The sequence below is a fragment of the Oncorhynchus mykiss genome, chromosome 1 (assembly GCF_057628025.1).
Source record: "Oncorhynchus mykiss isolate SJ-2025 chromosome 1, ASM5762802v1, whole genome shotgun sequence".
In the NCBI taxonomy this organism is placed as follows: Eukaryota; Metazoa; Chordata; class Actinopteri; order Salmoniformes; family Salmonidae; genus Oncorhynchus; species Oncorhynchus mykiss.
In genome coordinates this window covers 83,047,261-83,070,617 of record NC_143022.1, presented here as the reverse complement: position 1 = coordinate 83,070,617, position 23,357 = coordinate 83,047,261, and the positions used below count along the sequence as shown (strand labels likewise).

Sequence of the window (23,357 nt, the reverse complement as noted above, 5' to 3'; positions counted from 1 at the left end):
TTGTGTCATGCACTAAGTAGATGTCCTAACCGACTTGCCGAAACTATTGTTTGTTTTTCAATAAATTTGTGGAGTAGTTGAAAAACAAGTTTTAATGACTCCAACCTATGTGTGTGTAAACTTCTGACTTCAACTGTAGGTTTGCTACTAGCTACATAGCAAGCAGTTGCTTCATTGAAAGTCAGTGCGGTCCACATTGTCCCGGAACAAAGCAAAGTCAACACAGCTCCTGTAATGCTGGAAACGTTCAATAGCGTCCTCCATTTGAGATTGCCAAGCCAGCTAAGCTAGCTGGGCTTTTGCGTCTCTCCCCCTATATGGAATCTGGCAGGATTCCAGGACAGATAGCAGCGCTCACAGCAGTTTAGTCCAACAGAGCCACAGGATTGTAAAATAAATAAAAGTATATAAAAACACTGTCATCTTTTAAAACGAGGTTCGGCATTCGACAGCGTTCCACAACGACAAACATACGTTGCGCTCTGATGACGTAGTGATTGCCTATTGATTGCCTATTAATTGACTAAGTATTAATTGACTAACACAAAATCACACAGTAACTTTTTCAACAAACTGAATCAGTTTTCATCTTAAAACACCTTTCATATAAAGTCATTGCCTTTCCTAATGCAATGCTCACAATACTTTTCATAGGATTCTCTTCTCATTTGTTTAAATATATTTTACCATCACTTAATCCAACTGTGCTTGATGGTTAATCACTTAACCGTTTGGTAAACCTTTAGATTTTAAACTTGTTTGTGTACCATAGAGCTTCCCAAGCGCACCAGGGTCAGCGCACTCTCAAATGTTTTTTTTTTGCCATCATTATAAGCCTGCCACACACACACTATACGATACATTTATTAAGCGTAAGAAAGAGTGTGAGTTTTTGTCACAACCCTGCTTGTGGGAAGTGACAAAGAGCTCTTATAGGACCAGGGTACAAATAATAATATAATAATAATCAATAATTGTTCTCTTTATTTAGCCATCTTACATATGAAACCTATGAAACTTATTTGTTCATCAAAAATTGCGAATAACTCACCACAGGTTAATACGAAGGGTGTGCTTGAAAGGATGCACATAAGTCTGCAATGTTGGGTTGTATTGGAGAGAGTCTCAGTCTTAAATAATTTTCCACACACAGTCTGTGCCTGTATTTAGTTTTCATGCTAGTGAGTGAATCCACTCTCACATAGGTACGTGGTTGCAAAGGGCATCAGTATCTTAACAGCACGATTTGCAAGACACTCTGAGTGCAGCCCTATCCAGAAATCTGGCATTGGCTTCTGATTAAATTGAATTTTCACAGAACCGCTTGTTGCAATTTCGATGACGCTCTCTTGTTCCGATATCGGTAAGTGGACTGGAGGCAGGGCATGAAAGGGATAAAGAATCTAGTTGTTTGTGTCAGCCGTTTCGGGAAATACTGGCGTAGTTGTGCACCCAACTCACTCAGGTGCTTCGCTATATCACATTTGACATTGTTCGTAAGCTTGAGTTAATTTGCACACAAAATATCATACAATGATGGAAAGACCTGTGTGTTGTCCTTGTTAATTCAGACAGGAAAGAGTTCCAACTTCTTAATCATAGCTTCGATTTTATCCCGCGCATTGAATGTAGTTGGGGAGAGTCCCTGTAATCCTAGATACAGATCATTCAGGCAAGAAAAAACATCCCCCAGATAGGACACTCATGTGAGAAACTTGTCATCATGCAAGTGGTCAGACAAGTGAAAATTATAGGCAGTAAAGAAAACTGTCAATACTTTGCCCCTTGATAACCAGCGCTCTTCTGTATGTTGTTAAAGCTTGACATGGTCGCTGCCCATATCATTGCATAATGCAGAAAATACATGAGAGTTCAGGGGCCTTGCTTTAACAAAGTTAACCATTTTCACTGTAGTGTCCAAAACGTATTTCAAGCTGTCAGGCATTCCCTTGGCAGCAAGAGCCTCTCGGTGGATGCTGCACTGTACCCAAGTGGCGTCGGGAGCAACTGCTTGCACTCCACTATGTCTCCCTCTCAAAGTCCATTTGATGTCACAAAGCTGTCCAGTACTTAAAAAATATCCTCTCAAGTTGTCCTGGTTTGCAGAAGAGGATGTCTTCCTTAATTGACCCCCCATAAACGTAACGGACATATACCAGGAGCTGTGCCAGGCCCGCCAAGTCCGTTGACTCATCCAGCTATTACACATATAATTCACTGGCTTGTATGCGAAGCAGTAATTGTTTCAAAACATCTCCTGCCATGTCACTGATGCGTCGTGAAACAGTATTGTTTGATGAAGCATTTTCTGTGTAGTTCTTTTGGCCTTTTCCCCAAGCATTGCCACAGCCATATCCGCGGCAGCAGGAAGAATTAAGTCCTCCACAATAGTATGCGGCTTGCCTGTCCTAGCCACTCGGTAGCGCACCATATTAGATGCTTCTAGCCCCTTCTTATTAATGGTATCTGTTGCTTTTATACATGTCTTACTACTCGAAAGTTGTCTTTATTCTCGCACCAAAAACTCCCGTGGCTTATTTTTCGAATTGTCATGTTTCGCTTCTAAATGTCTGCGCAAGAGTGAAGGTTTCCTGCGGGAGAGTAAGTAGCTGTATGGTTTAGCTAGATGGTTTAATTCTATTTTTGGAGGTGAAACAATGCTACTCAGGCGAGAAAAAAACCTCACTCAAATGTATAGCCCCATTGGATAATCTAATATTTTCAATGGGGCTATAATAAAAAAAAAATGTGAATCACATTTTTATTTGGCATACTCCCTACGGCATTGTGCGTACCCCTGGCGGTACTATATATGGATTTAGAGAACCACATAAATAAAATATCTGCTTGTGAAGTATAAACATCTAAATGACTTGTATGATACATGACAACCATACATAATGACTACTACATAATGAATATTGATTTCATATAGTAGTAACCACAATTGGTCACCATATAAAAGGGTGTGTGTGAACACTTGTAATTTATTTCAACATGGAGCAGGATAGACAGCAAGGGAGAGGAAGAAATCAAAGAGCTCGTGGACAAGGGGCCTGTCAGAGAGGTCGTCATGGGCCTCATCAAAGAGGTCAAAGAGGTGGGCATGGGCCCCATCAGAGGTCAAAGAGGTGGGCATGGGCCCTGTCAAAGAGGTGGACATCAACGAGAGGGAGGCAGACGGCAGGGAACTGTTGCGTTTTATGAAGTCTGGGCCATCGTAGTTGACCATGTGGTAAACAGAGGCCTTACCATGGCAGAGGGTGACAGATTAGTTCACATCAATCTGAAAAGATCAGCTGTCAATTCGATCATCACAACATGCAGTAAGTCTGCAGGATATGCAGCATGCTTTACCACTACATTCACAGTAAATTACATATTGTAATGCATGTAAATTGGTGAGGGCCAGGAATGTCCGAAATAAAGCATGCCATTGAGGCGAACGATGACACCGTTGTAAATGTGGTATCCAGTAGCCAGTCTCCAGACCTGAACCCAATAGAAACTCTTTGGAGGGAGCTGAAAGTCCGTATTGCCCAGCGACAGCCCCGAAACCTGAAGGATCTGGAGAAGGTCTGTATGGAGGAGTGGGCCAAAATCCCTGCTGCAGTGTGTGCAAACCTGGTCAAAAACTACAGGAAACGTATGATCTCTGTAATTGCAAACAAAGGTTTCTGTACCAAATATTAAGTTCTGCTTTTCTGATGTATCAAATTCTTATGTTATGCAATAAAATGCAAATGAATTACTTAGAAATCATACAATGTGATTTTCTGGATTTTTGTTTAGATTCTGTCTCTCACAGTTGAAGTGTACCTATGATAAAAATGACAGACCTCTACATGCTTTGGAAGTAGGAAAAACCTGCAAAATCGGCAGTGTATCAAATACTTGTTCTCCCCACTGTACTTTCTGTACTGTCCTCTCAATCAAGTTTACCATCCCACTAAGTGGTTAAAATGTTATCTCTATATGGATGCTGGACTGTGCACTGAGTCACATGGAGCTGAGTGAAGCAGCCACTGACTGGCTGAATATGGGATGCATAATAATTATCTTGGGTGGTTTGTGCCAAGTTGGGGAAGGTACCGTACTTTCCATGTCCTGCAGATGATCAGAGATAAGCATAGTCGTTTACAGAATAAAATAGTACTCTTTTTACACGGTTACATAAATGAATGGTCTGCCCTATTTTCACCTGAACCAAAATAGAGAGACCGTTGTGAGAATTGATTTACACAAATTAAGACATATACAGTTGAAGACAGAAGTTTACATACACTTAAGTTGTAGTCATTAAAACTCGTTTTTCAACAACTCCACAAATTTCTTGTTAACAAACAATAGTTTTGGCAAGTCGGTTAGGACATCTACTTTGTGCATGACACAAGTCATTTTTCCTACAATTGTTTACAGGCAGATTATTTCCCTTACAATTCACTGTATCACAATTCCAGTGGGTCAGAAGGCACAGTCAACTAAGTTGACTATGCCTTTAAACAGCTTGAAAAATTCCAGAAAATTATGTCATGGCTTTAGAAGCTGCTGATAGGCTAATTGACATAATTTGAGTCAATTGGAGGTGTACCTGTGGATGTATTTCAAGGCCTACCTTCAAACTCAGTGCCTCTTTGCTTAACATCATGGGAAAATCAAAAGAAATCAGCCAAGACCTAAGAAAAAAAATTGTAGACCTCCACAAGTCTGGTTCATCCTTGGGAGCAGCAATTTCCAAACCCCTGAAGGTACCATGTTCATCTGTACAAACGATAGTACGCAAGTATTAACACCATGGGACCACACAGCCATCATACCGCTCAGGCAGGAGACGCGTTCCGTCTCCTAGAGATGAACGTACTTTGGTGCGAAAAGTGCAAATCAATCCCAGAACAACAGCAAAGGACCTTGTGAAGATGCTGGAGGAAACAGGTACAAAAGTATCTATATCCACAGTAAAACGAGTCCTATATGGACATAACCTGAAACGCCGCTCAGCAAGGAAGAAGCCACTGCTCCAAAACCGGCATAAAAAAGTCAGACTACGGTTTACAACTGCACATGGGGACAAAGATCGTACTTTTTGGAGAAATGTCCTATGGTCTGATGAAACAAAAATAGAATTGTTTGGCCATAATGACCATTATGTTTGGAGGAAAAAGGGGGAGGCTTGCAAGCCGAAAAACACCATTCCAACCATGAAGCACGGGGGTGGCAGCATTATGTTGTGGGGGTGCTTTGCTGCAGGAGGGACTGGTGCACTTCACAAAATAGATGGCATCATGAGGATGGAAAATTATGTGGATATATTGAAGCAACATCGCAAAACATCAGTCAGGAAGTTAAAGCTTGGTCGCAAATGGGTCTTAAGTACAACAAAGTCAAGGTATTGGATCACAAAGCCCTGATATCAATCCTATAGAGAATTTGTGGGCAGAACTGAAAAAGCGTGTGTGAGCAAGGAGGCCTACAAACCTGACTCAGTTACACCAGCTCTGTCAGGAGGAATAGGTCAAAATTCACCCAACTTACTGTGGGAAGCTTGTGGAAGGCTACCCGAAACGTTTGACCCAAGTTAAACAATTTAAAGGCAATGCTACCAAATACTAATTGAATTTATGTTAACTACTGTCCCACTGGGAATGTGATGAAAGAAGTAAAAGCTTTTTACTAGGATTAAATGTCAGGAATTGTGAAAAAGTGAGTTTAAATGTATTTGGCTGAGGTGGATGTATACATCCGACTTCAACTGTATGTAAAAGGCCAGTTTGCGTAAAAAAGATAGTCACACTTTCTTTGAATTGCCTGTGACTAATTCATTTTGACTGCAATATGTGTGGTTATAGTTATAGAACAAGGACAGTGGCTTATTGATTTTCATGAAAAAGGATGTGGTTTAATCAACAATGAAAGAAAATTCCAGATTTTTTTAAAGATGAAAAAAGGCTTTTTACAGGCACAGCAGTATTGCACAATTGAAATCACAACATTGCAATCTTTCAGTGCAAATTAGAAAATATAAAAAATAACAATGACATTTTGCTACAAATGTACTGGGTCCTGTGAGTCAGATAGATCAATTTCTGTCTGTCTGCGCAGAGTGCAAAAGGGTCCTGAACAGACTGAATTCTGGGTACAGTAATCATTGTGCAAGAGGTACAAACCTGCACTTCCTCCACCAAGATGACACTGGTGAAAATGTATGGATCCAACTTGGGAATTTTGATGTGTCTGGGGAAAATGCTATTCCTATTTATGGTCTCTACCCCTATTAAGATGGATGGACAGTATGGACCATGCCTTCACTCAACACATATATATCTAGAGTACATGGAACCATTGGCTAACTGTCGGAGAAGTTTCCATACCAGTTTCAGAAGGTGACAGTTGAGCTTTCAGTTGTTCTCTTGGAAAGCATCTATAGACACGACTACATACACCCTTCTGAGATACAGTACTTTGAAATGAGGTTTTTGGTTTCATTTGGCAACACCAAAAAAGAATAGACAGTCATACAAGATATAAAACATGGCAGAGCAGTAAAATGTTGGTACCAAGACAAACATGACAGAATGAAACACATCACTTCTCAAAATTGGGTTTGCAGAAATGTCATCAAACAATACCATCAACCTTACATTTCATCTACATGGTCAGCAAAACATTTTTTTAATAAATGTAAAAGGCAGATATTTGGCACGTAAAACCTTGAATGAGCTGTAAGTGCTATGCTATTTTAAAAATAGTCTTTCATCATCACATGTTATACTGTCAACATGCAATTTCCTGGATAATGTTTCTTGAACTGTGGGTGTGGAATAGGTTTTCACATCAAATACCAACAGACTGACAGATAGGAGCCATTGGAATCAAAAGGGTGACCAAGGTAGTTGGTCTGAACCACACCAATACTGTACTTTACCATAGGAACTAACCAGCAAAATGACAGTATAATCAATCTTTGGGTCACATTTGGGGACACATACAATTTAAAACCCATGATGCAGAATATGGTAACATATGTAACATCCAAAGTAACCCTACTTCACTTTCTTAAAATCATTTTTTTTTAAAACATTCATTCTACCACAGATCAGAAATACAAAAATGTTTCAAGAATTTTGTCAAGAACATTTGGTGGTTTTTCTCACTGTCTATCCATCTAAGTTCTCAAGCACTGTGATTGATCCCACCCATTCAAACCTGTGTTGAATCCACTGTCTCTCTATGCCTGTTCCTCTGGCTAATGTCGGCTCAGAGTTTGGTTCTCTTCCAGCAAAGCTTCTATGAGCTTTTAATGACCTAGCAACACTGCACTAGACTTGTCTGGGCCAACATGAGTGTCAGCTGGGCTAACAAAGCACTGACAACAGCAGGTCTGAGCCAGAGGCTAAATGATAACAGGAATTATGTTTGACAGCTGATAAGGGCAGGCAGAAACAAATGAGACAACAGTAAAATACGTTGTTTCAAGAAGTTACATTGTTTGCCCTAATTCATGTAGATCTACTTTGATTTCATTATATCTCTTTCTTATAGGCATTGTAGTTGCTTTCAAATTTATTTTTTTCTGTTCTCTCAATGACTACTAACATCCATGCTATTGCTCTTAATACTGAATATGTTTGGAAAGGAAATACATTTTTTTTAAATGGCGTCTTCAGTTATTGCTCGAGGTTAATACCTAAAGGGTTCATATAAAGACTATTGGAGTGCACACTGAATCATTGTCTAAAACTACTGGACTTAAAAACACTTTCAATGGAGACTCTCCATTAAACAGACTTCATCTGGGTCCATGGAACCGGCAATGGAACCGACTGCATCAAAGGAGAATTGCAGGTTAGTTTTGGGAGGGAAACAGTGAGTTGCCATGAGGACCAGGAGGAACAGACACAGACTCTACACATCTGACCATGGGTAAACTCACAAACAAACACGAAGAAAGAAAAGAGCGTGGTAAAGAAAAAGAGAAGCTGTACAAGGTATATGTAACCTCCACAAAGCCTCCACACAGCGTTATCCCTGTGAGCGCTCCGCCATGGGACACTCCATCTCTGGTTCTTTGATTAGGCTCAGCTTTCCAGATCCGTGCAGGAAACACAGGTGCAAAATTCCAGGTGTTGTTGAATTTCCAAAGAAAGTATTCCCAAAGCATTACAGAGTCCCTGTCCCAATTTATGCTGGACCAGGGAATCCTGAGGCCATTCAAGGTCAAAAACCATCAAGACAAAGTTGTAAAGGTTCACATATGAAGGAGAGTCCATTCTGAAAATGTGACAATTTTACATATTCATATATGTATAGGGTCTTTAACAGAATTCTCCCAGGTTCTACAGTATGCGCCTGCTGGGTGCTCCAGAGGATGGGATTGGGGCTTCTGTCTGTCAATCATCTTCTCCGCAGGATTATCTGTAATAGTCGTCCAATCAGAAGACCCATCCACAGTAGGAAGGCGGGCTCTTGGTGCATCTGCTGCAGGTTACCCTGGGCAACCTGACCGTTTCTGCCTGCAAGGCGCTGTGGAGGACACAGAGAAAGGAGCCGTGTTACATCCTCTTGTAAATACAGTATAACCACGAAAGACACTACACAAACAGAGCATTCAACATTATTGCCACAACACACAGCGTAATATCGCCACTCACCTTTAATCCAGACATATGATTCAAACAAATTGCACTAATAAACAGATTTTTCCTCAGTGAACCCATGGGGGTCTTGGCTGACCACCATAAAGACCCCTGCTGTGTATAGAAGACAGACAGCTGAGGTTTGCTGATAATACTGGACACGGCTGAGCTCAACTGTGGTCAGTGTGCCAGTCCTTTCATGACACACATGCAACCCTAACAAACACAGGAAGCAGGCCAACACAACTCAACATCCTGCCCCACCTCACCCCAAACCCCTGCTCCCTCTCCGGGTGTTAGGATCAGTGGGTTAACTCCACACTTAAGACCAGAGGCCCAGGCAATCAAATGAAACGTTCTTATATGTGTTTGCTCCTGTGAAACTGCCAGGATGAGCTTGTGTACAGTATGTGTGTTTGTTAATTATGTGTACACAGTATTGAATTATATAAGCACAATTGAGCATTAAATGAGCAACCAAGGTAAAAGTATTTACCCTTTCAATATGAGGGTTGATGTTCTGCTCTTTGTGTCAACATTGCTGTGTTGGGCAGAGGCCCTGCAAACTACCACACTAGAGCCTTGGGCTGAACTGAACCCTCACACACGAACATACCAGGTTTACAACATGAGTCATACTTCTTAATGAGAAAAACAGGGCAGCAGCACAGTCATAAAAGCCATTCTATTAGGTCAGCTACTTCAGCTTCAGATGGAAGAGGTACTTGATGACCTAAACATAAATAGGGACATTTTTACTGTGAGATGAATGGAGAGATTAGGGAAGAGATTGAGCCATTCTATTAGGTCTTTAGCAGTGACTTGACCAGGTCATAGGGTCCTGATAATGGTGGATGAGTGGACTACTCCCTCCTCAGAGACAATTACCTCTGCAGACATGGCAAAGGGGAGATGAAAACAGGTGGCTGTCTTGGCCCGGCCGTCACGTTGGCCTGCGGTCACTAGTTTGGCAGGGCTCTTGCAATAAGCGTTGGTCATTTCCACTGTGGCCTCTTTGGCAGAGGGGACTGAGGAAACTCCAAGTCTGAGTTTGACTTTTATCAGAAACTATGTTTCTGACAGGAACTGTGCTGAAGTATGACTGGGGTATCGCTCCACTAGTGAATCACTGCATGTGTGTGGATTCAGAGCAGCTGGGCAGGGAGCCATACAGTGCTGACATTTAGGAACTAATGCAAGGGGGATATCAACGCTTTGTTTTAGCTGAAATGAGTCATGCCAAGAACCACAAAAGCCTGGAGTGACTGTGAACAGTGTCTGAGGAAACAGGTTATGAGGAAGTGGAGTTAAATGGAAGTGCATTAACCCTTCGGTAAGAAAGACGAAGCAGAACTGGGAACCTTGCAAGACCCCATTCACCTTCGGGCCAAAAATGATGAGTTCATGAAAGAAATGGCAGATCGATGGTTTGGCTCGATATAAAATGATTGCTCTGAAAGATTTAACAAGAACTTAAAACACGCTGTTGAAAGGTTGTTTGATTAGAACATACAGTGCATTTGGAAAGTATTCAGACCCCTTCACTTTATCCACATTTTGTTACATTACAGCCTTATTCTAACATTGATGAACGTATTTTTTCCCTCATCAATCTACACACAGTACCCCATAATGACAAAGCAAAAACAATTTAAAATGATTATTTTTTAAACATTTTTGCACATTTATAAAAATACAAAAAAACTGAAATACCTTTTCTTTTTACATACAGTTGAAGTCAGAAGTGTACATACACCTCAGCCAAATACATTTAAACTCACTTTTTCACAATTCCTGACATTTAATCCGAATAAAAATGCCCTGTCTTAAGGTCAGTTAGAATCAACACTTTATTTTAAGAATGTGAAATGTCGGGTAGCCTTCCACAAGCTTCCCACAATAAGTTGGGTGAATTTTGGCCCATTCCTCCTTTCTATAGGATTGAGGTCAGAGCTTTGTGATGGCCACTCCAATACCTTGACTGTTGACCTTAAGCCATTTTGCCACAACTTTGGAAGTCTGCTTAAGGTCATTGTCCATTTGGAAGACCCATTTGCGACCAAGCTTTAACTTCCTGACTGATGTCTTGAGATGTTGCTTCAATATAGCCACATAATTTTCCTTTGTCATGATGCCATCTATTTTGTGAAGTGCACCAGTCCCTCCTGCAGCAAAGCACCGCCACAACATGATGCTGCCACCCCCGGGCTTCACGCTTGGGATGGTGATCTTCGGCTTGCAAGCCTCCCCCGTTTTCCTCCAAACATAACGATGGTCATTATGGCCAAATAGTTCTATTTTTGTTTCATCAGACCAGAAGAGAGGAAATTTCTCCCAAAATTACCATATTTGTCCCCATGTGCAGTTGCAAACCGTAGTCTGGCTTTTTATGGTGGTTTTGGAGCAGTGGCTTCTTCCTTGCTGAGTGGCCTTTCAGGTTATGTCGATATAGGACTTGTTTTACTGTGGATATAGATACATTTGTACCTGTTTTCTCCAGCATCGTCACAGGGTCCTTTGCTGTCGTTCTGGGATTGATTTGCACTTTCGCACCACAGTATGTTCATCTCTAGGAGAACGCATCTCCTTCCTGAGCGGTATGACGGCTGCGTGGTCCCATGGTGTTGGCTGATTTCTTTTGATTTTCCCATGATGTCAAGCAAAGAGGCACTGCGTTTGAAGGTAGGCCTTGAAATACATCCACAGGTACACCTCCAATTGACTCAAATGATGTCAATTAGTCTATCAGAAGCTTCTAAAGCCATGACATAATTTTCTGGAATTTTCCAAGCTGTTTAAAGGCACAGTCAACTTAGTGTATGTAAACTTCTGACCCACTGGAATTGTGATACAGTGAATTATAAGTTAAATAATCTGTCTGTAAACAATTGTTGGAAAAATGACTTGTGTCATGCACAAAGTAGATGTCCTAACCGACTTGCCAAAAGTATTGTTTGTTAACAAGAAATTTGTGGAGTAGTTGAAAAACGAGTTTTAATGACTCCTACCTAAGTGTATGTAAACTTCTGTCTTCAACTGTAAGTATTCAGACCCTTTACTCAGTACTTTGTTTTACTGAGATTATAATAGAATGAGAAAGAGGATAGATGTCTGTACTTACTGTAAGCTTGACTAATTAAACCGTTCCAGGCAGTGGTTTCAACACAGGGTAAACACATAGACTTGATCCAGATATTTGGCCATTGAGTCTGAGGGTAAAACCTCTCTGGTGGGTATTATATTATCGTGACTCAATGTTGCATTTTGTATTGCATTATATAACTAGTACACACAGTATGTAATCACATGCCACTTCACACCCTGAGGCATGCAACACGAGAGGCTGGCGTAATGCAAATCAATAGGTGAATGACACCTTTAGTAATTTGTTATTAGTTGTGTAAAACTGACTGAAGGAGGGGAGGTGGATCAACTTAAATATGGGATCAATGTAGCTTTCATGTTTTGGCAGTGATGACGTTAATACCCAAATTCACTGAATACTGACAGTTTCACCCACAACCAGCTAATTGGTACAATATTACAAAACATTAACACTTTTAAATCTAATGGATCTGGGCCTGAGTATTCAGCTGTTTCTGTTCCCAAACTGTGTGGTATTCAGGTACCTACTGACTGACTAATCTCTCTCTGACAATTGATCTGGTGTGAGAGAAATCTGCAACACCACATGCAAGCAAAACAAAAACTGACAAGGCCAGAAGAACACTGAAAAACTATTTGACCAAACTGGGAGAGCAGCCACAATTTGAAGTAGAAGACGTGCAATTAAAGTGACTCGCTAATACGTTCGCAGATGTCTGCCTGCAATTGCTGCCTGAGAAAAAACAAAGTTGTCACTGATACTCATCGAATGTGTTTTTATTTGATTAAAACAAGTAATTATGTAGATGCTTAAAATAGTTTTTTAAAAACAGACAAACTTCTCTCTCCCTCATTCTTCAAGACAAAGACTACAGGTCCTAAAACAAAATAACATTGCGTCACAAATAAGAGGGTGCTTATTTGCTGCTTCCTACTGAAAATCCCTTTGAGGAACAAACCCAATTTAAAAATAAAATAGAAACTCCACAAAGACGTGAGCTGCCATGTGAATGTTCAGATAATGGCAAAATACAGACGTTAGTTATCTTAGAATAACAACATGTTTCTGTGGCCAGACATCTGCTTTGCATTAGCAGGGCGCTTGTCCTTTTGGGTCTCACACTACTATTTGCCATATTCACCACTGGAGAGACGTCTCACACCGCCATCTGCCATATTCACCGCTGGAGAGACGTCTCACACCGCCATCTGCCATATTCACCACTGGAGAGACGTCTCACACTACCATCTGCCATATTCACCACTGGAGAGACGTCTCACACTACCATATTCACCACTGGAGAGACGTCTCACACTACCATCTGCCATATTCACCACTGGAGAGACGTCTCACACTACCATCTGCCATATTCACCACTGGAGAGACGTCTCACACTACCATCTGCCATATTCACCACTGGAGAGACGTCTCACACCGCCATATTCACCACTGGAGAGACGTCTCACACTACCATCTGCCATATTCACCACTGGAGAGACGTCTCACACTACCATCTGCCATATTCACCACTGGAGAGACGTCTCACACTACCATCTGCCATATTCACCACTGGAGAGACGTCTCTCCAGTGGTGAATATGGTAGTGTGAGACGTCTCACACTACCATCTGCCATATTCACCACTGGAGAGACGTCTCACACTACCATCTGCCATATTCACCACTGGAGAGACGTCTCACACTACCATCTGCCATATTCACCACTGGAGAGACGTCTCACACTACCATCTGCCATATTCACCACTGGAGAGACGTCTCACACCACCATCTGCCATATTCACCACTGGAGAGACGTCTCACACCGCCATCTGCCATATTCACCACTGGAGAGACGTCTCACACTACCATATTCACCACTGGAGAGACGTCTCACACTACCATCTGCCATATTCACCACTGGAGAGACGTCTCACACTACCATCTGCCATATTCACCACTGGAGAGACGTCTCACACTACCATCTGCCATATTCACCACTGGAGAGACGTCTCACACTACCATCTGCCATATTCACCACTGGAGAGACGTCTCACACTACCATCTGCCATATTCACCACTGGAGAGACGTCTCACACCGCCATATTCACCACTGGAGAGACGTCTCACACTACCATCTGCCATATTCACCACTGGAGAGACGTCTCACACTACCATCTGCCATATTCACCACTGGAGAGACGTCTCACACTACCATCTGCCATATTCACCACTGGAGAGACGTCTCTCCAGTGGTGAATATGGTAGTGTGAGACGTCTCACACTACCATCTGCCATATTCACCACTGGAGAGACGTCTCACACTACCATCTGCCATATTCACCACTGGAGAGACGTCTCACACTACCATCTGCCATATTCACCACTGGAGAGACGTCTCACACTACCATCTGCCATATTCACCACTGGAGAGACGTCTCACACCACCATCTGCCATATTCACCACTGGAGAGACGTCTCACACCGCCATCTGCCATATTCACCACTGGAGAGACGTCTCACACCGCCATCTGCCATATTCACCACTGGAGAGACGTCTCACACTACCATCTGCCATATTCACCACTGGAGAGACGTCTCACACTACCATCTGCCATATTCACCACTGGAGAGACGTCTCACACTACCATCTGCCATATTCACCACTGGAGAGACGTCTCACACTACCATATTCACCACTGGAGAGACGTCTCACACTACCATCTGCCATATTCACCACTGGAGAGACGTCTCACACTACCATCTGCCATATTCACCACTGGAGAGACGTCTCACACTACCATCTGCCATATTCACCACTGGAGAGACGTCTCACACTACCATCTGCCATATTCACCACTGGAGAGACGTCTCACACTACCATCTGCCATATTCACCACTGGAGAGACGTCTCACCAGACCTTGGCTCAAATAGTACTTGCGATTCTTTCAAATACTTTAGCTGCGTTTGATTGAGCTGGCCTGGTGCAATAGAATCACTCAAAAAGTACAAACCCTGTCCATGTGGAACTCTGGAAAGGCTCAGTTAAACGCTCAAAATGTTTGAAAGAAAACAAATGATTTGTGTACCTCTAGCAGGAGGAGTGCCCTGAATTAAAAGCCTCCTATATCAGCCCAAAGGACAGAGGACCTACACATGAAAAGCTAACTTCACAGCGATGCAACCACTAAACACCTACGCAAGCATCACAGAACCAGAGAAAGGGAGTATGGAGACACCCAAACCCACTCAAACACTCAACAGTGGATCAGCTCCACTCAGAAGTTCTTTCCAGCGCCTCACACAAGCATGACACCCGTTGGAGCCTGGGTTCAAACTGACCCTGGGAGAAGATGACACGGAGGGGTGGGACTGAGTGCATCTCCATGGCGCTGGGTGAGTGAGGCCTGTAAAGGCAGACCAGTGGATAATTAGAGCCCATAGTTGGCTCCCTGAGAGCCTTAACCACAGGGCAGTCATGTAGTCCTGCAATTCTGCAACACAACCAATCACTCACTAACCAGCTCCACTGCCCCGTCATTGTAACCTGACTCTTCCTCCTGACAGTCTCAAACCCCCGGGCTTGGCCTCTTTGACCTTGAGCACACACTCAGACAGCCCTAAGAGTATTTTCCATGATGGCTATTAGGCAGAGAAGGAATGGTGTGTGTGTGTGTGTGTGTGTGTGTGTGTGTGTGTGTGTGTGTGGCAAAACAAAACCTGGACATCGCTAGAGTAATGCAGGTCACTGGTCAGTTCTGTGGGTGGCCAGAGGCCATAGAGCCAATCAGAAGGAAGGACAGGGAAGTGTCACAGATGACACATACCTGTGTGTCAGTAAACAAAGTGTGCAGGAGGTTTTTTGATTCACCTTACGTGACACCTGAAAACACACAAACACTTTGTCAACAATGAAATGACTCACTTTATAGTCACTAGCTAGTAAGTACTAGAGCTCATCCAGATACAAGCATTATGACAGTTATTGGCAGTTGACAATCTATACATAGAACTGTATGAAACACCTGCATTTGCCAGTAACACACAATGCAATCACCTGTAGAAAGTTATGTAATAGACAATTGTGACAGATGGGAAAAGTACAAGACAGCTCTAGATTCTAGAAAGGGACAGTCTTTCAGAATTCCTCTCCCTGATCGCAACCAAACACCTGAGACCAGACCAGAACATGGAACACAATATGTTCTGCTTTTTATTGGGCTTTTTGTTCTCGAAATACATAAACCTCCCTCTATACAAGAGAGATATTTACATGTACCAAACAAACAAACACACACACGCACACACACAGACACACACAGAGAAACCCTGTTCTGTTCTACAGCCTCACCTGTTGAAAGGTGTGTAAATATTTAGTTCTCCCCAGACGCCATTAGTAACACATTATTAGTGGGAAATGCTTATGCACTCATTAGAAGTAAATATTTCTAGGGGGTTTTGTGAGAAAATACTAAGTCCAGTCATCAGTTCATATATTTGATTATACAGACAAACCTTCCCCTTTTATGGGTACTAGGCAGTGTACCTTGGGGATGGTGATGAAGAAAACAGAATAGAAATGTCCATGACGGGGTTATGAACTGGCAAGAAAAACAGTTTTCAACAAATTCCATGCACAGTCACATTGAAACACCCTAAAATGCATGCAACATGCACTGTCACATTGAAACTCCCTAAAAATGCACGCAACATGCACTGTCACATTGAAACTCCCTAAAATGCATGCAACATGCACTGTCACATTGAAACTCCCTAAAATGCATGCAACATGCACTGTCACATTGAAACTCCCTAAAATGCATGCAACATGCACAGTCAACAGCTTTCAAACAGGCACTAATTAGCCCAGCGTCTAAGAGCTTTGGACCAGTAACCGAAATGTCGCTGATTCGAATCCCTGAGCCGACTAGGTGAAACATCTTTCAATGTTCCTTTGAGTAAAGCACTGAACCCTAATTGCTCCTGTAAGTTGCTCTGGAAAAGAGTGTCTTCTAAATGACGCAAATGTTAAAAAACATTTTATGGGTCTTTCATATCAGCCAATTCAAGACTGCGTAGAAGGAGAGTGACAAGAATGGAGCATGGAAGAAGATTCCCTATAAACTAAAAATTCCCACAAAAAAGTTACCCAACAAAACTCTGAGTATAATTAGTGTTCAAGTGTAAGATCTGAACAGAGTTATGAAATTAACCAGGAAATGGGTAACCCCGGGTAAGATGAATCACCACCTGACAGAGATTGTTTTAGCTACAAAGAGCCTGTCCTGTAGCAGATGTTGGATCTTAATTGTATCACTCTTTTGTTGCTGAGAATTTTCCTGGAAACTCAGAGTTTTGTGATATACATAAATTAACAAAAAACCTGCACTAATACGGTTAAATTAGTGCTATTGCACTTTTCATGTAGCCTCTCTCTCTCTCTCTCTCTCTCTCTCCCTCCCTCTCTCCACACAACCTTTTCATGTAGCCTCTCTCTCTCTCTCTCTCACCCTCTCTCTCTCCCTCCCTCTCTCCACACAACCTTTTCATGTCGGTGTTGAAGGCAGCCTCCTGCTGGGTGTGTCTTTGAACATTAGGCCGGTCGCGTAACAGCTGATACGTGATATTCCCCCCTCCACGGCATATGTCATAGTGAGCTCACTGAAAATGATTAAGGTATGCAAATACAATTATTTTGGTAACTACACATTATTCTTATGCACTGTATTATAAATAATGTTCTAAAGCCAGAGTTCCGTCAGTACATAAGAAATGAGAGCACAGAATGCTAGGTCAAGGAGACAAATAGAAATCATCTAGAATGGCACATGTTGAACTGAGCACCTTATCAGCTCCATTTGATCCAGTGCAGTCCTTGACAGGGTTTGTAAATAAGGTGATGCAACCTCCAGAAATGTAAAGTAGCAAGAGAAATGTAAAGTAGCACGAGAAAGAAACCAACTTATAGCTGCACAGGCAATTTCTTCAACGATGCTGTCATGATTTCGGCAGCAGGTCTGCGAAAACGCTTAAATTATTGACACTATCTAATCGGAAGGTTAACTTTCCCTTGCACTGTAGTGACCATCATTGATTTTTTATTTTACCTTTATTTAACTAATTTGATCGTGATAGAATTGTTTTTGCAGTGCCTGTGTATCGTATCCTATGAGAGTGGTTGACAGCCACACACTCCCTTAGGGATATTTGAACTGAAGCTACCAATTCCCTGAAAGTGATTGTTTAATTAATTGTTTTCCCCCGAGAAACTACTTATCATCAGAATATATGGGTCTCTTTTTAGGATCCTCCCGTCTGTAAGTCTCAGTGCCGGTGTAACACTCACCCTATGTATGAAGAGGTTGTTAAACTCATCTCCAATGCGCTGAAGCTCCTGACCGATGAGTATCTCTGGCCGCATGTCCGCCGCAGTCGGTGGCGGGCGTGCTCTATAGGGCCGGAGGGGGTTGGGCCACACGTCTGGGGGACAAAGAACAAAATGCTCTCAGAACTCATTGGAACACAATCTAATAACAAAGACCAAGCTACAACAATACTAAGAGGAGTCCAGTATGACTCTCTGCTTATGTACTATAGTGTGGTTTAGTTATGAATGTGTTCGGATCTCTTGTTATGACTCATGTGTCATGAACCATATGTCTAATATTTCTCATATCCCTCAAGGGCCCTACAATATCAGTTGCACCATATGTTAATATGGAAACACTTTACTGCAAGTAGCCTGGCATAATGGCTTTATATCACTGTCATAAAAGAGACGTAACAATAACACATAGCACAGTGTCCATGATGAGTGTAAGACTATTGTTATGAAATGTTATCTTTTGTTATCTTATGACAATCTTATGAGTGTGTTTTAAAGGCTATTTGTCAAGAAACCTCAAGTAAAGTTGTCAAAATCTAAATGTAATTGAATGCACCAAAGGCATACGGTATATTACAGATACAGTATATTTAGAGCAAGGATCATCAACTAGGTTCAGCCGCGGGATGATTATTTCTTATTAAGCGGATGTTCGGGGGTCCGGAAAAAAGAATGACTAATAATTGGTAGTCGCCAAATTCACCACAAGAAGCCCAAACAGATATAATGTTTGACTAAAACATAATCATGTCGAACCTTGCTTACATTTGTATACGATCACGTTTCTCTCGATTATGTGCGGGAATACTTGTGAACAGATTTCTAAAATTAAAATCACTTGGAGCAGATTTCCTGGTGTTTTTAGTCCATTATGTCCAACAATAAAACAAAAATAAATGTAAAAAACATATTTTTTTTCTTATTTGCTCACAAAACTTGGTGGCCCAAATAAAAACCACCTGTCAGTTGGGGAACGCTGACATTGACTTTCAGATATTACACCTCACTTGTGGTTTTCTATACGTGTGCTAGGATCAATCATATCTGGTATTCAGAAAAGAAAGTCTGAGTAAAAAAAACAGGTAAACAACTCCTCCCCTGCGTCTGTCTCCCTCAGGCAATAACAGGCGGTGGTAATAAAACTGGAGAACATTGATGTTATTCTCCACAAACAAACTCTTCAGACTTTATCTTAAGAAATGGCTTTGAGTGGGGCCCAATCATTGGCTTCCCAACATCAAAGATAGAAAAGTTGTTTGGGTTCCAAGTAGAACTCTCTGTGGAAAGCCTTCTATATAGAACCCAAAAGGGTTCTACCTGGAACCAAAGGGGTTCTACGTGGATCCAAAATGGGTTCTTCAATGGGTTAACCTATGGGGACAGCCAAAGAACCCTTTTAGGTTCTAGATAGCACCTTTTTTTTCTAAGAGTGTACCCATTAAAGAAAAATTCCACCCCCCAAAAATATATGTTGGTAGTGGTAGCAGAGCGCATCATACTGGCTGTATTTAGAAAGTTATATATCTTGAAAACTTGATTGTTGACATGCAAAATATTCCTACGGTGTAATAAAACAAATACCAAAAGGAGTTTTCCTTTAAGAGTAGTCTCTTTGGGATTAGAGATGTGTGTGAAACAGTACAGATAGAGATGTATCTGTCCCTCATATCAGCTGGCTCCTAAGGAGAATGAGCAGGGAGGAAGCCCTGTTTGCTGTTGACCAAAGACACAGAGGGCTATTTGACTGGCCTCTACTCCAACTCACTATATGTGGCCTCTACTCCAACTCACTATATGTGGCCTCTACTCCAACTCAGGACATGTGGTCAGATAAAAGTACACAGGTGAATTAGGCTGCTCAAACACATATATTATGAACGAAGGGGGCAAGAAGCAGTGCCTGTTTGTCCCAGTGTATTTCCTTTTGCTCGTCTTCTATGGCCACTGGCTTTGTCGGGGAATGTTATTGAGGTTTAGTGTAAATCTGTGTGCACGTACAGGTGCCGTTAACAAACACATGCGCATGCATGTTTTGCTATCACTCACACTCCTTGGTGGCTTGTTATAACACAACTCAGTAAACGCAGTGCAGATACTGATCTAAAAAAACTTCCTGCCGAGGTTGAATCCAACTATTGGCTCATCGTCACGTTGTACATGAGTCTCGACCCATGCAGACATCATAATGACTACGGTATTTATGTAAATATAACTACAGACATTACAAACAACACCAGGACCAATTAGCGCGCAATAATCCAAGACGCATCCGTGCATAATAGCCCGCCACCCCCCCATATCAATAAATACGATACAGAATCAATGGTCCTTAGTACATTGTAATAGTCAGGGAACGTCGTCAAAAAGTGTACTTTCTGATTGCCACAAGGGCAGCGTAAATAGTTTATCATGTGCGCCATGCCATGCCTCGAAGCCAGCGCTCTGAATTGTGAGTAACAATTTTTATTTGTGCGACACCAGCAAGCGTGCGTGCGTGCCTTACCATAATCTCGCCGGGTCTCCAGTGCTCGAGACATGCGCTGCAGTGCGTGGGTAATGACTTGGCTAGATGGGCTCGGAGTCTGTGTCGACTTGTTATCTTTCAATAGCGGGGAGCTTGGAATAGAATCGCTGTCAAACGAAAAATATCCACTGGAGGACCTGGACAGTGTTCTGAACACCGGCGACCTCGACTGGAAACCAAGCAGACTATTCGGAATCATTATTCCTCCCCGTGACTGCTGGTCCCATTCGCAAGACTGGGGGTTGTCAGACGGTTCGGCACGGGAGGCTGCTCCGCCACCGGGATGCGACTCACCGCTTTTCCCTCTCTCAATTAGGGTGGTTGTGCCATTTGGACAGATTTTGTGGTCTGTAGGATAGATCAAGTATCAGAGTTAGGCTATTTAAAATATATATATATATATTTGTCCGTGCATTGTCATTATTTGTTGGAGATTTCCTCTCCTGGAATCAAAAATCTAAAAACAGCCATCATTTCTAGAAAACGTAGACTAATAAAACAAAACGCGCATGGCTAAATATCCCGCAGGGTCGAGTCCAGTGTCTAGTCTATCCAAGTTTTTGATTCGGCCGTAACTTCTTCCTCTCCACGTACCTCCATTGTTTGTACAGAAGTGCTGATTGCAGCATTTCTAGCAGGGAAAACCCGTTTGTATGAAATAACAAGCCGTAGTAACTGCGTCACAACCCAAACTCCAAGCCAAGTTAACTTCTTCTATCCGAAATGAAAGTTGTGAATAGCCTATTGTGGATCCCCATGAAAAATCTAGATATAGTCATGTTTTCGAAATTAATCTGATCGTTACTTGTATTCCATACTCGAATTGGTTCCAAATTGCTCATGAAGGACCGCAGGCAGTGTACTATTTTTTCACTATTATGCCTATAGGCTATCTGTCGACTTTATAATACATTCAGTAGCCTACTATATCACAAATACTTACTCATATCAAACACATTCAAAGTTAAATCGAAAGCCGCATTTTAGAGACAACCAACACGCAGAGATAGTCAGACAACGAACAATAGAGTACAAGCACATCAAGCAGTTTCTTGCTGGAGAGTCTGCACACATTTGTTATGAAAAGTTCTCTACGAACATGTGTTGAAAGCAGACCTGATTGGATTAGAGCCTTTGTGACTGGCAGGCGATTGGATTAGCTAAATGAAACGCATCCAAAATCATAGGCTAGCCTACTGGTCCATTATCGCCACCCACAGGTTGCAGTAGTAGCCTCTTTTTTATTTTTTTTTATTTTGTCTTGAAAATGGAAATACATGTTGACCCCTTGCCTATATATCACTGAATCACCTGAGAACAGGAGTCCCATTGTCGTTCAACTTCAACAGGTGATTAATTTATTGCTGGATCGTCTGAGAAGAATGAGGGTAGGTTAAAGTGGAAAACAAAAGGGAAACAAACAGGTACCTTTCATCCCTATCCTCAAAATAAAAACGGCCTATTGGCGTATTATAGGCGATATAATATCATGCATCGCACTGTAACCGAGAATAAAGTAGACCAATAGGCCTACAAAAATATCGCAGTTTAAATCTCAGGCAGCAGTTGAAAAAAAATGTGAATATGGTCTTTATTTTTAATTCAATTCAAGTCCAACGCGTTCAGTGTTTCAAGGTTTTCTAGGACGATGATAATAGGCTACTAAAGATAATCAGGAACGATTGACATCGGTTAAGATCGTATAATTCTCACATGCTAAACCGCTGTGCAGACACCGGGGTGGACTTCATCAAAACAAGTACGAACTTTCTCCAATTAATGTCAAAGCGCTGTCGCGGCGAGGCGTGCGGTGTGAGCGGAATAAGATACTTTTGTTGCATTACGAAAACACACGATATGGTAGCCTACAAAGTAAATGCATTTAGACAAGACACCATAGTTCTATAAATAACAATTAATGAGGCTATCTTGGATATTTTTCTCAGAATCACGGTTTTCTTGACAACTGAGTGAAGTCTAAAGTTGAGAGAACCGCGGTGCAATTTTCAGTTACATTGTCTATTCTTAGTCTACTTAAATTATAGCATTTTTAAAAACAGTAAATGCATATGCGATATCCTGATGTTCATTTTGCACTCACCTGGACGAATCGGACATGTCCTAATCCGCTTTAGTAGCGGAACATAAGAGTTGTCAATAACAGTAAAATATCTGAAAATCCACCTTGGAACTCCTCACACCTCCGAAACGCAAAAGATTAGAGCCCACACAGTGTCTTTTTAATCAGAAAACTGCGATGTCAACATCGAAAGAATAGTGGTTCCGCCTTGTAAAAACAGATCTTTGTAAAAAGAGATCCTTCAAAATGTAGGTTGGGTGAAGGAAGGGAAAAAGCGTTCGACTCTTTTGTCTCCGGTGTGGATATCTCAGCTGAGGATACTTCCTTGCTGTAGCAGCTCACTCGCAACTGATAGAAAAAGTTGAAACGTCTGGTCGGTGTCAAGAGTGGGGTGACGCCTGTGTGCCATCCTCCGCCTCTTGACCCGCCTACTCTTTCAATGGGTGGGATCTCAGCCTCCTTTCAAAGCATCCTTTCGAGTGTCCAGAAAAACCTTCTCTCTCTCTCTCTTCCTCTATTTAGACTAGAAAAACCTTCTCTCCCTCTATTTAGCCTATCTATTGATCCTGCTCCTGGTAACTGTTAACCTACTCTTGTTGCCATGTTTATATTACCATGAGTATATTACCATAG

At 41.9% G+C, this 23,357-nt stretch overlaps 1 protein-coding gene across 1 annotated transcript; it reads right to left on the bottom strand.

Moving 5' to 3' along the window:
- Positions 1–5,870: 5,870 nt before the first annotated feature.
- On the bottom strand, positions 5,871–22,907 carry bcl2l11 (BCL2 like 11). The gene is given in 5 exon segments (XM_036986327.2): positions 5,871–8,520; positions 18,082–18,215; positions 20,624–20,975; positions 20,977–20,992; positions 22,746–22,907. Coding segments are annotated over 5 exon segments (648 nt in total). The 5' UTR covers positions 22,763–22,907; the 3' UTR covers positions 5,871–8,391.
- Positions 22,908–23,357: the final 450 nt, after the last annotated feature.